The following is a 17,519-nucleotide window of genomic DNA, read 5'->3' as shown; positions in this document are numbered from 1 at the left end:
ACACGTATACACGAGTGCCAATTATACGCACTAAAAACACACATATCCATATGCACTTACTTCTGTCGAGTTTTACATTTGTATTATTGATTTTAAATACTTTAGTTATTATTTTGTTAAGTCGATTTTATTTTTCTTTGTATTTCGTATTTGTGATTGATATGTGCTTCTTATCCAAACGCATGTCGTTCCTCGACTAGTGTGGTGCGGATTAAAACGGTAACAGACATAACGTGCGTCTTTCTCTCAATTTATCGTTTTTCCTGTCCAGAGTATGCGCACTTCTCGTTAAGTGCTAATTAATTATTTACTCATTCCTCGTTTATCAATGACTTGATCCTCGCCATACGAGTTAAGGATTAAGGCTTATTTGCACAGCGAAAGGAAACATTTTACGAATATGTAAAGCTCGAAGGTTCTTTTTGCTAAAAATATCTTCGACGCTACGATGTACCTGCGTTTAATTCCGTTTGAAATACTTTTCCGTGAAAGTCAACTTTTTTATCGTTTATTCGTCCTCTTTCGCTGTGCTATTACAGAACCGTACGAGTGTATACACGATCGAGAAGCGGCACTCGACATTCAGACTAAAGGGAATTTATCTTTTAATTAGGAGCCTCTTCTAGATCGACTAATTACGTATACACTCGTTAGGTAGACGGGCGTGTTTCCATCGACGTCCTAAGTCAACCGAATACCAGATGCAAAGAACTACTCTTGTCTGACGAATCGATCGATCTATGTGGAATTTTTCCGTTGAATTAACTTTAACGAGCTCTCTCTCTCTCTCTCTCTCTCTCGCGTGCGCGCGCGCGGTACGAAGCACGTCAATTTCTTCGCATCTGAACATTTTCATTTCAAGGACACGCATACACGTATACGCGATTGTATTCAGGAATGGAATATGCTTTTCTCCGAGATTAATCTAATTTCTGAATGCAACCAAGCGTAACAAGCTATAAATATTCAGTAATTGTGCTTTCTATCGTTTGAAAGAAAATACTTAGGTAATCTCGTGTGTATGGAAGATACAAACACTTTCTATAACGTGAACGAGATTTTGTAAATTATTTGAACGTCTTCTCTTCTTTCAACATCGATATTAGACGTTTATCGATGCACGTTGCGCGCTTTCTATTCTTCGAAGATGCAAACAGTTCGTTAAACAATCGTGACAATTATTATATATCGAATATCGTTTCATCGCATCAACAACTACGGTATCGTAGTAATAATTTCGAGTACAGAAATACTTAACGATATAATAGGATCGATTGAAAGAACTTTTTGCCTATCTTCGGAGGCATTTACGATATAATACCGCAACGTTTCTTTCTACCAAGTATTCAGATGTTTAAACCTCTGTTTTCGCAGATCCACGAAAAGCGAAAAAATGTATCCGTCAATGTTAGCTAGAGGAAGTGGAGCTTCGTCTTCCGTTGGCGAGGAAGTCGGAGTCGGAATAGGAATGGGCGTAGGCGTTGAACCATATTACAGCGTTCCTGTAGGATCTACCGGGTGTACGGGACAACACTGGTCTCAACCGACGTCTCCAACGCCTACGCACACTTCTCGGCAACCACCTAATCTTTACCAACACGTGCATAAGGACGACGATAGTAAGTTTCCGTTTAAAGTTATCGTTATTTTTTTAAACATCATTTTTACCAACCGTCGAAGATACGGCATGTTCTGTTACATAACTTATCGAGGAATTAACACCAAAGTAAACTCGGAGGAACGTCACAGAAACGCGTAACACGATAGCGTGCATTTTCGACATAGAGATACGCACAAGTTTCCTGCGATGTCGCTTTTCATTTCCAACCTTTTGTCAAAAATAAATGGGAAAAGGAGAACTTTCTCTTTTTTTGCCTTCAGTCCACGGTTCTTCCGTATCTTTGGTATCGACAGCGAGCAGCCTATACAGTTCAGCCGAGGAGAAACAGGCACACGAGCTGAGAAAATTACGACGAGAACTCGTGGACGCTCAAGAGAAGGTTCACTCGTTGACTAGCCAACTGTCGACAAATGTGAGTACATATTAGATCGATTATCGTAGCGATAAAGCAAGCTTGACGTATATTAACTACCTGCTACTGTTCGCTTTGAGTTGTTCGTATTTTGTAATTTCTGTACCGGTCTATTAAACTGACGTCATCGTGATATACAGTTTCTCAAGGCGGATCTATCCTACTCCGACGAAACAAGATACGTTCTTATTGTATCAAACGAATTGGTGCAAATGATTAATCATAATTAATCGAACGAGCCAACGGTTAGCAAAGTTATCATTTCATAGTCACGTTTTGCTTTAACGAGCTAGATCCGACCAAACCTGTTGGTACAATTTTCTCCATAGAACACCCATATATCATTCTTGCAATGGTTTATATACATTAGCAAAGTCCATTACCTTTGTTTTGCTTGCTAAATGTATTTATACGTTACGTAACGTGGAAAACGATGAATAACGCGTATACAGAAATTAAGTGTTAAAAGGACCTTCTGAATTCCATTATACGCATGCTTTTAAATAGATAAACGAATAGCAACTGTGTTCAAGGTAATCGTTTCCTTTCTTGTCAACGCATTTTAGAATACAATGGTTAGCGTAAAAGAATATTTTTACGCTAACTTTTCGTTTCAAAATCATCGATAACTTTCTAATTGTAATTTATACCTATTTGTTGTGATATTACTTATAGAGAAAAAGTATCAAGATAAAAAGGAAACGTGAATAATTTAAATCATCTGAAAGAGAGAAAACGCAAATTCCACGAAATTACATCTTTTTCTTTTAAAACTTTTCTCTTAAAATCGAAATTTTATAACGTCGTTGCCGTATATATCGAAACAGAACGCGAGTTTCCTATCAAAAGAAGGAAACTTATAACTCGTTTCGACGATTTACGAAACCGATGAAACGTTGAAACGATTTCAAACGACCCGCGTTGTACCACACAACGAAAGCGTCCGTACAGCTGAATGGCTGTTCACCAGGGAAGATCAGTGGCCTCAACCAATCGGACGCAAAGCGGCCACTTACGGGCATCTTGGATCACCGTAGCGTGGATCGGTAGTCAGTTTACATTCAGTTTGTGCCGAGACGCGCTACTTTAAACGTCGTATGTTACTTTATACACGTCGTGAATACAAATAAACGCTCGATGTGTTTGTTGATCGAAAGTGAACGATCGAATACATCATGGTTCGGCTTAGTGGAAAAAAGTGGTAGCAGATTATTAGCGCGAAAAATTGATTCGTGTTCTGTCAACGTCTTCGGATGGTGATCAATCGGCGTCTCGATCGGCGGCTGGATCGATGTGCGTGAAACGCAGTCTTCCAACGCGGCAAAGTGGTTGAAAGAAAAGTAATCGAAATGGAGTCGTTTGTCTGGTTTGATTTTTACGAATGTAAATGGTGATCCAGTCGTCTCCTCTCCATAACTTATCGACCACGGTTCGTTCATTTTATAAATTATCAGACATTATCGTTTTACGCTCGTGACACTTCCTACATAGATTTGTTTACCATTTTCATATCAGCGCAGAAGTTGCCTAGATAAAAGAAAAGTTCGTATTGTATACGGTAACGTTCTTGAAAAATTGAACAGGCGATAGTCCGTGTAATCCTCTGAATTATAACTCACGCGTGTATAGCTCAAAAAATGGTAAATTATATTGTTTCCCTGAGTATGTTTTAGGCAGTAAATTTAGATCGTGCAAGCAGGATAGACGATAAAAACTTGTTAGGATACGATAATTCGAACTGTGTGACGCAGCTTGAAAAAGAGACCTTCGAGCCGAAGCAAGTCTCATCGGCAAGTTATATGGGATACACATGCTGAGATACAAATTACGAGCAAATCGGCCGCCTCATTTGAACGCGATCTTAGCCCGTTAACGAGCGCGTAATCGCGATACGATCGTCAAGTATATCGCGGATCGATTAACTTCCGAACCAAACCACGCACATTTGCATACAGATTTTGTGTTTCTCGTTATTGGATTAACAAGATAATAGTTACACTTCCGATTTCGATTTTTACACATGAGACATAACGAGTATCGCGACAAGTAGCTTAGAAGGCTTTAGGACACGATTGTTAGCAAAAAAGAAAAATATATTTTTCTATTAATTTTTCATTTCAAAATCATCGATATTCTTCTAAATATAATTTGTATCTTTTTGGTAGAACTTCTAGTAAAAACATACATATGGGTGAAAATCCTGGTTTTCTAAATCAAGTATACATGAAAGAGGAAGCGGAAAAGATGATATTATGAACTCATCAACCTTCTTCTAACATTTAGCGGTATTAGAATCATGAGAGTATCGGTAACTATAATGGTCGCAAGCTATTGACGAGAAGTTAGAAACAACAGTAGGCTAAAAATATTACGTAAAATTGAAGGAGCGTTGTTTTATCTTGCAAATCCTTTCGCTACAAAGAAAAGTCATAAGGATTTCTTTAGGTCGTAGAGCGAGAATAACGAGAGAAATGTTTTACTTTAGTGTTATTTCTCTTACCGGTAATTTACCAACTTGGTATGTATATATACATTAAAGACATCAACATCACGGTATCGCATTGGATCTCTACAAATGTTGAAAAAAGTAACAGTTCAGCCCCTGAAGTTCGTTTACCTCTGGATGGATATCTATATAGAACATGTTCAGCACAATGATCACGCACGGTTACAAGAAGATACAAATGATTTACACTAGTCTCGTTGCTCGACACGCTATGAACCCTTTCGACGATGCGTTTAGAATACGTAAAAACGAGCTATCGGTGGCACGACTCGAGGACATTTGGTTGTAAGTGGGCAATTTTCTGAAGAAATAGGAAATTTTCGATATCGGATGCGCGATCGTTGTTCGTGAATCGTCGGACACAAGAGTCGCATATATGGTAGGAAAGAAGCTCGTCGAGGATAGTTCCTAGGAAACGAGGGATCTAACTCGAGTTGCGATCATTTTTGCGCTACTATATGCGACCAGTATCCAACATTCCCGACGCGTACACCTTCGTCCACTATCGTCCTACCTTATTTTCTTCTCTTTGTCTTTTTCTCGCGTTTCCGTTTCTGTCATCGACTGGTGCGGCAGTCGGGTCGACCGTCCGTCACTCGTGCGACCGGTCGACGACGTACCGACTACCGAGCAATTGCGATGACTCCTGCCAACGGGAAAAGAACTGTCTGTGTGGACTCGGAACTCGCGATCTTTCCTTCCACCATCGCCATTTATAGTTATTGACGCCTTGTATAGTTGTTAATGGTTCCTTGTTATGCCGATCGTCCACGCGGTTCACCGACATATCCTTTCTTCGATGATGTATAAATTTTAATAATAATAGACGCGCAGTTGTCGAAATCGATCGCTCTAATGTTGGCAGTAAACGACTTATGTATTCATTTAGGGCGGCGATCTTCGAGTTTTCCTCGTCTTGCTAATGACTGGTTAATAAAATTACTCTTCGCTGGTTACTACGATTCTGTGGTACATCAGAAAATATATTACATGTTATATTATATACAGAGTGGTTGGTAACTGGCGGTACAAGCGGAAAGGGGGTGATTCTACGTGAAAAAAGAAGTCGAAAATATAGAATAAAAATTTTTCGTTTGAGGCTTTGTTTTCGAGAAAATCGACTTTAAATTTTCGCTCGGTACGCGTGCGAAAAAAATTAAAAAAAAATTTGTATTCTATATTTTCGACTTCTTTTTTCGCGTAGAATCATCCCCTTTCCGCTTGTACCATCAATTACCAACCACCCTGTATAATATATATATATGTGATATTTTTCAAGACACGTTGTTTCGACGTTTGTTATAATTTTATTCGACAATACAAGGGAAAAGAAACTAGTGCCTCTGACTAAATAGTTAGGTATTTTAAAGGCATATTTAAAAAATTCCTGCGCCACACCTGTAGATCTCTCGTGGCAAAGCAATAGGCCGCGGCACACTGGTTGAAAATCGCTGATTTAGGGAGTTGAACTAGTTTTCAACGGTTATCTCTAAACGAGCAGTCAGGAATTCTGATTTAAACGATATGTTGGTCACTGTTTAGGAATTGATATTCATCGAGATGATAATTGAAAGAAATTCTAGAAACCTCGATTTAAGTAGCTCGGAATTCTGAGTCGAACGGTTACTTGTTTAGTGGGTGAACATAGGCTGTATTAATGAGAACGTTCACGTAAAAGAAATAAATAGAGGCTTTTAATTTTTTAACTTTAAAGTATGAAAATTATCACGCATCGGCTATCTCGTTAATTTCTAAATGATGTTCTCGGTGATACGAGCTTACATATTTACGTGTTCCGGTCTACTCGCTAAGAAAGAAATACGAAATATAGGAGAAACATTATATTTACCATTTTTAATGTACTGGTAAGAAATCGGGTAATTATTAAAGTATAAGGTAATTTTTAACAAGCCTTTCACAATAATATGAATTATTAAAACTGTGAAATTCTTTTTGAACGAAATTCAACGATATCCGTTCTCGATGCCAGAGAATTATTAATCGGATGTTTTGCAAGAAATCAAATTTCCTTAGCGATTTTTTACGAAACTCTATGTTGCGCCTACCGTTACAGAAATTTTCTCAAAAATAAAACGCATCGATTTTGCTCCTCTGAAGCTAAAATCGTTCAAATGACACGAGCCATAATTAACGGTACAGCTAATGCAGCAAACACGTGCAGTGTTCCGAAAGACTTTCGCTCGTTTTGTTTATGCGCGTAACATTCTGGGCAATTTTGGATGAATCATTACGAAGCAACGAGAAAGTTCTTTTTCTTGCAGGATAGATCCAACGACTTCTATCTAACTGCCGTCGAATGCAAGTTTCTATCTCGAATGCAACGTAAATACACTCGTGCCGATTTTTTTTCTTACCGGTAAAAGCTGTGGACAAATTAGGCCTTATCTGATAAAAAGAAGTGTAGCAATTGGTTGTTATGACAAGCATTATGAAGAAATATCGTAGCTACTTACGTGGGAAAATGACTAATTATATTGTTCACGCGCTCGGTGTTTCGCCATTGACAATTTTTTGCTAGTAATCGAAATTCCAATAGATGCTTTTAGCCGGAAACCAGGCAACATGTATTAAATAGCAGGACTTTCTAGACCAATCGACATGGTTGGAAATACCTCATATACGACGTTCCTATCAATCTAATATCATACGAAACGACCCTTATGTAACTTATTAATAAGAGTCGATGGAGATTTACTATCTGTGTCTGTCAACCGATCGATCAGATATCAGTTTTGATTTTTCAATGCATTTCTCGATTTAACTATCGATAGTTCCTTATATTTTTCTTATATCTTCCTACGTTATGTATTCTTTTAATGACGTTTTAAACTTTATTTAAATATTACAGTCCAGAATTTTATCCGCTTGCAAACTAGGTCGTTTCGTCAGTTTATTGTACTCGTATCGCTTTTACTAGCTGAACATTCTTCCGGGAAACTATTCGGAGTTTAGAGTTGATACTAAAAAGAAATTGAAATCCCGAGAGTAGATAATTAGTTTGTTGTATGTAAATTAGTTACAATGAACGTACATCGAGCCGATTTTCACGAATCGAGATTTCGTCTAGTTCCCAAACCATTTATATCTGTTTTCTTCTTGTTAAAATTGCTCTTCTACGAGGAAAGTTAGAGATTTGCACTGGAAGATGAAAGCCGTGAAAGTAAATTCATGTGACATGGTCGCAACAAAGATGTAACGATCTTTTTAAACCTAATTCTTTCTTCTCCGATACGAATCGATCTTCCGGTCTTCCCGGACGATTATATCTTTTCCTCGACGATTCTCTTGAATAAGTTTTTTATAATTTGCCAACTAAATTGCCTCTTTTACTGTTTTACGCGTAAATGAAATATAATTCCGAAAAAGCCAAGGCCATAATTCGTAGATTTTATCGTTACAACTGGTCGATAATTTAAGCGGCGTATATTATGCATCGGCAGATGGTAGAGCTTAAATGAGTCAGCGAACTATAAAAATTTGCGGAGGCGATTATCAAATCCAACGACGTGAAGGATGTGTCCTGATGGGTCGTAACGTAAATCGTGCGATGCGTTTTAATTTATAACGTTTTAAAATTAGGATAGCCTGTGGAAACTTAAACAAATATTTGAATTCGACGCTATTTTTAGATCTTGATGTTCATTGAAGTATGAATGGTAATTAATGCCTTCACGGTCGATAATTCTAGAGCATATTTACAAATGTAACGCGCGCCTTATGAGCAAAGAAAGTTTACAAAACATCAAATTATTCTATGTAAAATCGTGAGATTATAAGAGAAGCTTATATAATTTATAATTTTTCAATCTGCTGATATTATTAGTTAGTAAATTATTGTACAAGAGGATCGCAATGATGGACGCGTGATCACGTTCGTAATGATGAAATTACATAAACTACCGTTCGTGGCATACTTTGATATTCGGACCAAATCTGAAAAACGTGGAGACGACTTCTTGTCGCAATTGAACAAACATTGTAGAGAAGAGTCGTCCCTTCGGTGCATCGTTCGTTTTCGTTTTTTCCTCACATAAGTACATACGACTGGAGATTTACGGCCTCGGCTGACCCTATGCTTTTACAACTTCGGTTGGAATAATCGATTCTCGGCCTTAGGACACCGTACCACTCCCCCGTGAAAAATACGTCCACTATTCTTCGTAGGGCGTCGGACCCGGCATCTTGAAACTCAGATTTGTCATCGGTCTTGCTCGTAAATCGAACACCGTTCTCTGATGTCACGAACTTTTTTAAAATATCGTTAAGCGTAGCGACAACTACGCGACAAGATGTTTGCCGTGTGCGAAATTTTCTAGATTCTCGTCGTTTTCGCTGTAACAGAATATGATGGCCTTTCACATTTTATTCGAAGAGGATGAAATTCAAGAGAAAGAAGAGAGGGGACTTCGAAGGAATTGAAACCTCTGATTCGATTTATAAAATTATACAGTGACAGTCGAAAATGAATTTTAAAAATTCGTATAACATTGCCTTAACTACAAATTCTTACCTATGTTTTTTTACTATTAATTTGTATATCTCTACGTCGTATCTCTTCGATCAATTTTCAATTTATGCAACGTACGCGTAAGAATTTTGAAATAAATTTCGTATCTTCCAGGTGTATGCTCATCTTCGACTCTCATCTCGTTCTAAAGAAAAAGCATCTACAGTTAGTTTATCACGAGAAACGAAGATGCAAACAAAAGAAGCAAAGAATATCTGTGTCAAAGTCAAGCCATGACTGCGATCTGTAATGGCTATAATTGAGTGGCTTTTACCTTTTAGCTAAAACGCCTGCATTTTCCTCTCTTAAGACCAATGGAAAATCTGTTATCTAGAGTCATTAATTACAAGAAAAGTTTCTAGATGGACGATAAGTGGCAACGTTGTTCAGGATATATCGCTAGCCCAGATACAACCTCGTTTCTGCTGTATTAGCAATTCTAGTGTATGACGGTATTTTTCTTACAATATTGTTGCGTCATATGATAGTCCAACGCGCATATTTACAATTAATCGTCGGCATAACGTGACACGCGCGACTTTACAACTTGTGCGCAGTTTCCGGTCTGTCCGGTAAGATTCCTCGTTTCTTTTGCCAGCGGGGAAACTTATTTCTTCCAAGGAAACTTTATTTGAAATTCGTATTGACTTAATAAAAATCTGGATTTCTACGCGTGCCGACTATAAAATCTGCTTTTATCGAGCTTACAGCGATTCTGTATAGTCGTCGAAGTAAATTTGGTAAGAATTCTGCGCTTACCCGGAAGGCCAAAATACGTAATTGATATCGCAAACGAGAGACATTCTACACACATTCAAACGTAAAACGAGTCTCCAATGAAGTTCTACGTTTTTAATTATGTTCCTGATAATATACGATGATAATATAATGATAATCGATAATGATGATGACTGATAATATATAACGACGACGATTCGGCAAACTATTGTTGCGAAAGCGATAGATTTCGTGAAATCTAAATTCTTATTATTTGATAAAATCCTTGGATAACACATAGGTCTCGTAGATAATAGTTACGCATACCACATTTTTTTCTATACACGTTTTTGCATACGTAATTATACGATGCATATATTTGCAATTATTAACCACACCCGTTACGCGATGCTGCAAACGAAGACGACGAAACGTTGTCTCGTAACATCTGTTTCCTTCAGCTTTTGTTGCTTCTTTCACCGTGTTTCTTGCGTTGCTGCTTGCTTTCTTTGTTGCAATTGAATTTCCATTGCACCGTATTTTGAAAAATTTCCTGGTCGATTATTTTTCCCGATGTTGATAGAACTCGAAGAAGACGATTTTTGAAATGCCTTATTGAGGACAGCAATTAATATTTATTACCTTTATTACGCCTTATTAAAAATTATTAGTGTTCGTTAAAAATTAATGGGAAGTCGCTCGTCGTCGTTGGAGGGTATGCCTAGCTTTAGATTTTTTATGTTCGCGGCTGCATTGTCGCGTAGGAATAAATTAAACTCCTCTCGTCTCTAACATTAAGCAGCTTTGTGCTTTATGAAACTTAATTTCTACTCGAGTATAGAGTTCATTTTTACGGCCTTGTTTTATGGTGTCCTCTATTTACGTTCCGTATAATCTACGGTTTGTGCCGTGTGCTTCTCTTATTTGTATCTCTTTCTCCAGACAATTTTCTTTAGCTACGTTTTGCAAGTTTATACAATGATCGCGGAGCATGTGTTACGCAAGCCTGCGAAACAAATTCTTCGAACTCAAATACATCCCTTCACGGGTCGCAATCTCATGACCTAAAATTCATTTTTCTCCCTAATTGTACGATTAATATTCTCATCGTAAGAAATTCTCTGCTTGAAAAATAAAATCTGAAATATTTTGTCATTCTAATATTCTCATTCGTATACTCGAATATTAAATAGTAGCGTGTTTCGTAAATAACCGTCCACGAATGGTATCCAGCGGTATTTTATTCGTGTTCGAGATAACATCTTGTGTAAAACATTCTTCCTTTAAATAAATAAAAGAAAAAAAACGTGATTCAAAAGTAAGCATAGATGGATTTTCGTACTCGCAGAAAGGACATAAAAAAATAGCAATTCACTGTATCCTCGATACGTCTATCATCGTCGTTATTCCAAAGGAGAAAAGAAATGGGCAGAAGATGCTTGTTATTTGTGAAACGAAGTATCGATTGCGTTATTTCAACCGTCTGGTGAAGTTAAACCAAGAAACTCATCGGTGGTACGCTGCAAGCGGCGCCACGCATAACGAGCGTTTTCATACGCTTTATTGATATTCCATTGACAACCTATTGGCACCCAGGGGCGTATAGCTGGTGGAACCGGCACGACTTCATGAACTTGCCTCGAAAGACAACTTGTACTGACCGCGTGGGAGTTCCGTTAATCCGTAGGAACCGAACGAGAACCTCCACTGGCGCAGGAAGTCATAAACTCTAATTGTTACCATTGTTCCTTATCGAGAAGATGGTTGTTAATCCCTTTGTGTTTCCGTAATGACCAGGCCTTTGATCTGGAAAATAGCAATTCCACAAGATTTTGGTAATTGTCCATCCCTCGAACTTTTGTTTCGTGGTAATTGATATGTCGTTAGGTGCGTAAACAAACTGAAGATTTATACTTATGTGCATTCGTTGCTACTCCATTGTCGTCATTCTCACACACGTTGAGTATTTCGCTCGATACTTTGTTACTTATTGCATAGGATTTCACTTGAGAATCGATAAAAATATCTGGTTCGTCCATTTTGACGAAGTATAGTACTTTTCATTCGTCAGTCAACATATTCGTTTAACAACGTTGGCTACCATCGTACTATATGATCCATGATACAGATTTTTTTAGAACGATTAGGGTACGATAAATTTCATGGACAACAAATCGACAACAATGTACATAATTTAGATAACATTGTCAGAAAAAAATGTGCGGATATGATGTAATATTTTGCAACAATTAAATGTTACGCTGTAGTAGTACATTTCAATCTGTTGAAGCTGCCAGAGCAAATATATGTATATATAGGCTAACGTGTTAATAATTAAAATCATGTATATTTCAAAGCAAATTTAGTCATATTTAGAGAAACCACTAGCTATGATTACTAAATAATAATTATTAAAATGAATAAAATATCGATGCTTTTTTTATGCTCCCGATATTTTAAATAAATTTTTACATAACATCGATAAATAAAAAAAAAATCGGAAACGTAAGAATCTTCTTAGGAACATGTTAAGCGTGTAGCAATAAGAAAGTACAAATGGAAGCTTCCTATTTCCTGAAAGTATTCGCGCTTCTTGATCTCTTCTTCTCGATGAGCATCGTTCGAGTACTATTGTTTTTCTCATAAGGAAAGAAACTTCTTGGCTCGATGTTGTTTATCGGATAAAAAGTTCTCTGAACGATAACAGATAGGAAGAAGAGATGTCGATCGAAGATTGCGAAAAAAAAGAGGATAAAAAGGATGCCAAGCTCTACGCCAATGGTTGGAAGGGTCTGGCCCGGATCCTGCAGGCTCTTTTGACACGAGTATACCAGCTCGGCTTTTATCCGTGTTTTTCTTTCGTCAGAGCAACCCCGATTTCTTCTTTTCCTCGGGCTGGCCTGCCTCCAGCCTCGAACTCGTTTCTTTCCTTCCAAAGCGGACAAAATCGCCGGTGAATTAGACGATTATGCCTGTCGAAACCAGCGAGGGCGACATCTCGACAATTGCAAACTTCCTTTTACCTCCTTCAAATCCCATCTTGCGCTCGGAATCATACACTTTTAAGAACGAGCAATTACGCCAGACCTCGATAAAGGATTCTTTCGTTTTTCGTTACTGTGATTCCTCGTAGACTTGCACGTACCGTGAAACGAAGCAGAGAATGTCCCGGGAACACGGCCAAACACGGACACATGTTGGATATTAGCCTTCGCTATGTCGTTCCTGAGAATTTTTGGCAATTTCCAGAATTTCTTTAACGACAATAGTTGATTCTCTGAAACCTATAGCAATCGCACTGCGAATATTTATGCAGATTCATATTTTTATGATAGGAATTTGTTCCGTTAAGTATTGGAACATGTACTATATACTTTGGACATTTTATATATATATCGCGTGTCACGCGCATTCTACGTGCCTCTGCACCCTTAAATTTGCAGAGTACAAATCTGCAGAGTAATAATAATAGAAGTAACTAACATGTGTTTTCGTAATAAAAATAAACATGCTGTTTAAATGAAGGGCTGTAATTGTGTAGTTCCCTTGAAGTAAAACGGAACCATAACTATAACAATTTTGTACGGATTCCCTCGTTTAATAACGGGGAATGCGTTGCAGAGAAGTTGCAATTACAAATCAGCCTAATAATATTCTTTACAACGCAGATATACACGTATCTCCCATAATCTCTGGCGATTTAGTATTTACGCAACACCACACTACAGATATGAGATTCATCGAAAACGGACATTAAGCTCGAATTAACTTTTTCTTTGCCTTTACATCACGATTCAAATACCGAATAACGATGTACTTGAACGATAAAACGACGAATCAACGCGTACCTTTGTCAATTTGCTCGCATTCGATGTCTGAGAAACATGCGAATAAGCTTCGCGTCATTAACGATTTATAAAAGGAGCTTCGAAGCCGCTGCACGCGCATTGTTCTCGATCGTACGTCGGCATGCAATAAATCGACGAAAAAAGAAAAAGGTCCAAGGACAGAAGGTTACTCACTTTGACATCAAACGATGATAAACAAGAAGTTGCGATTCGCGACGTGTCGCAAACCAGAGGCCGTTCGATCAAATCCGGCTTCTTCCGACTAGTCGAGAATAGACGGGGAATAAAGGAATAGGAGAGTTTGCCTGGAACAATATCAGAAACATATTTGAAGTCGCGGATCGTTGAAAGGAAATTTATGGAGTCTCTTGTACCATCGAACTAATGTTAGATCTGTGCGTGTGTTAAATTTTTTTTCATTGTAAAACTCGCGCAACGCGTTGCTTGTACAAGAGGTACTCGCTCGTAACTCTGATGCATAAAAATATCAACAGGAGCGTTCGATTTGCAACTTGTTGTTTACTCGCTGATACCACGAATTGATAAATTACGGTGCAGAAAGGGCTTGAGAATTACGAAATCGATAAAAACTTTTGACACGTATTACCAATTCGACATCATTGGCGTAAATTAAAGGTGTACCGTAATAGCCTTGGCTTGAATACAAGAATCCATAAAAGTATCTCTTTAATGTGATTTGAATCGTAATTCAGGTTTATGAGGTCGAGAAATGACGGGCGTAAAAACGACTGACGTCGACAGGAATAATACCGTGATAAATATTACGAAGGTGATATAAATCTTTTTCTACCGATACCGATGATATTTGTATCTGTAAACGTTGTTCTACATATGTCCGGAGATTTACTTTTATCTTTCTTTACGTTGCCACACGTATAAAAGGAAAAGAGTATCTCAATATATGCTTCTAATTGCACGATCTTTAATATAACGTTCATATTACGCTATCGTGGCATGTAACGTTGATATAATGACACTAGGTGCAAGGTAGAGGGAGAAAGGAAGTAAGAGAAAGAGAAAGGAAAGTCGCTTTTTGTCCTGGGGTCTACTACATATGTATGTATGACATATATATATGATGAACCCATCTATAAGGCTACCAAGCAAGCGTTGGCCTTAATCACGGGAACAGTAGAACCAGGTCAGGCATTACTTTTATGAAGACCGAACGAATAGTTCGATAGAGACTTTTGACAATTGTCACCTTGATCCGAGACTGAGCGAGAACCAGGAATATTCGCTTTTTCGATGAAGCAACGAACCGAACGTCTCTCGTCTTTATTAAGACGATTGTTATAAGGCAGAGAATATTGGAAAAGGAAGATTCTGTAACCGAGAGAATTAATTTTTTTTCGGCCAACATCGAACGATAGTATGATAAACGATTCGGTCGTGATTCGAGCGCGTCTGCGTAAGGAGGACCGTCCAATTCTTGCCGTCAACGTCGACAATGGCAGCGGTAACAATAAGTGTGACAATAATAATGATAATTCATCGTCCCCCGTGGTTGGTGAGTTTAATTCGTCAACTTGCGCGTGTATATGCGAGGAATGGGCAAAGGCCCCGAGAAGGCGCAGAGAAGAAGATCCCGGGACTTGATTGAAGCCAACTGGCCGGCCAATCCCGTACTCCGGCTTATTAAAACTCGTGCCGTTGTTTTGTCTTTTGTCTCTCCTTTTAATGTCCGGCATTAACTAGCCGCCTCGAACCCGCGCGTCCGTCTTTGTAACCATTTCTTTTGACCCTCCCTTCTGCTCGCTTCCCTCTGCTTCTTACCTTTTTTTCTGCCTGCGTTCAACCGATGAAACCGTAGGCTCGATCTACAACTGGGACAAATTCCTTTCGTTTCGTTATTTCGCTAAGCTATCGTCTAATTTTATTTATCTTATCCAACTCGCTAGTAGATGGCAAATAAGATTATAGAAGGTTTGTTTCCTCCGATGAAATTATTTCAATAGAGGATCGTATCGTTGAGAGCGACCAATGGAAATCGTTTCTTAGTCCGGACGCGTTTTTCTTGGATCTGTGTAAAGTGGATGTTACGGTCGAGTAAGATATTAGTAAAGCATAGATAGATTTGTAATGTTTGATTCGCAAGTGTTTGATTTAATTTTACTACTCTTTGCATCTGCCACGCATTTTACGAATAAAATATTTTAGAAAAAAAAAAGAAGGTATCGGAAGAGACGGAAACGCGAAGAGATAGCTAGAACATCAGAGTTAAATCGGTTTTCACTGTTCTGTGTATTTATCAATGCCGATAAATAATATATGCTTGACAATACCGATATCAGTGCGGAGATTGAGGAAAAACGTGTCAGCTATATCGTAGTTGTTCGCATGCACGACGTAGTTCTGTTATCAAAAATCGTTCGCTGTTTCGTAGAAAATTCGCTCGAAGAATTTTAATCAGCGCTGCCCTACATGAGATGCACTAAGTATAATTTACATGATAATAAGCTTTAATTATGCAAATGTGTTGCATCATTGGTGTGTAAAGGGAATGAACATCAGCCTGGTATTGTCTTAATATTCTCCGAGTTACAGTTTTTCTTTCTTGTCGATGACGATTTCGCGTGCCATCAGTCTGACGAAACCTGTGGAATTCCGTGCACTTGATTACGCTGAGATTCATTCGCCATGAGACATTAATTTCATAACAGGAACTGCACCTGCGGCTACGATTTCCCATTAAATCCTTGATCACTCGTGCTTCCATGAAAATGGAAAAATTTGCCATTATCATTGTAATGCGGACACGTTGAATAGAAAGCAATCCACACCCCGGTGAAGCCACATGGTATATCTCCGAATTAAACGCGAATTCTCGATGTGAAATTGGCAGCTCAATTCGGTCGATCTATCGAAGATTATATAGAACGGAATTTAGAGGAGTAATTGGAAATCTAGAAAGCGATGAAATTATAACAATAGCTGAAATTCGGATAGCCATCGATTTAATCTCCGCAGCTTACATTTCCACGATTTTCATTTTAATTAAACATACATATATATATATATATATATATAACATCTTTAAAATGAATATCTATATTCTTCGAAATGTTCATACATATACATTAACGTCAGGTGAATGATGTATAAATAATTGCCACTACCAAAGTAATTTATTATAGCAACCCTCATTACGCATAATCTGTCGCTATCACTTTTATATGTATTTATATTAGTGACAGACGAACGATCTATAATAATCATTGATACGGAAGTGTATTTATTATAGCAACCTCCATTATGCGTAATTTGTCGGTATCTTAATTAAATTTTATAATCCTCCAGTTATGTTCTTATCTAACAGAGAACTAAATTATATATTCGTCCCCACGTTTATCGACGTTGCACACTCTTTCCCATCTAATGCAGCTTCGAACAGCTAGAAAATTATAAAAGATCATTCGGTCGATATCGTTCCCTCATTTTTTCCGCGTTCTTTCGTCCCCCGTTATCGGTAGATATCTCGATGAAGTCGTGAGCGATTAACGGAGGGCTGTTGACCTCACGGTGATTAATAAAAGAATTCCCCGAGTTGATCGATAGGGACACCAGCGTTCTTGTTCTTCCACGTTCCCCTATACCTACCGTTCTTCCATGAAAAGAAATATACATACATATACTCTGGGTTTAGCTGCGCGCTGTTTTTACCCGAAGGCGGCTATCATCGCGGGAAAAAGTGGTAGGTGACGAGACGAAGCAGGAACGAGAGAGAAATAAAGGCGGTGCGCCGAGTTCTTTGCTTGGATTTTGTTTCGCGTAAATTCCACGCGCGTTCTCCACAGCAAATCGATGATCTTCGCTCTGCGATCTTTATCGCGATGATTCGTCTTTCAAGATTCATAGCTCGCTCG

General features: G+C 38.2%; 1 protein-coding gene across 7 annotated transcripts in view; it reads left to right on the top strand.

Moving 5' to 3' along the window:
• The window catches only part of LOC126865001 (protein sickie), a 192,863-nt gene that overhangs the window by 146,075 nt on the left and 29,269 nt on the right, over positions 1-17,519 (top strand). For all 7 annotated transcript variants that reach the window (XM_050616998.1, XM_050616996.1, XM_050616995.1 and 4 more), the window contains 2 exons: positions 1,375-1,619; positions 1,882-2,033. In XM_050616998.1, the coding sequence (XP_050472955.1) occupies positions 1,375-1,619; positions 1,882-2,033 (397 nt within the window). The remainder of the gene's footprint in view (positions 1-1,374; positions 1,620-1,881; positions 2,034-17,519) is intronic.

This window comes from Bombus huntii, chromosome 4 (assembly GCF_024542735.1).
Source record: "Bombus huntii isolate Logan2020A chromosome 4, iyBomHunt1.1, whole genome shotgun sequence".
NCBI classification, from domain to species: domain Eukaryota; kingdom Metazoa; phylum Arthropoda; class Insecta; order Hymenoptera; family Apidae; genus Bombus; species Bombus huntii.
The sequence above is the reverse complement of the archived record's forward strand: the minus strand, read 5'-3'. Positions and strand labels throughout refer to the sequence as shown.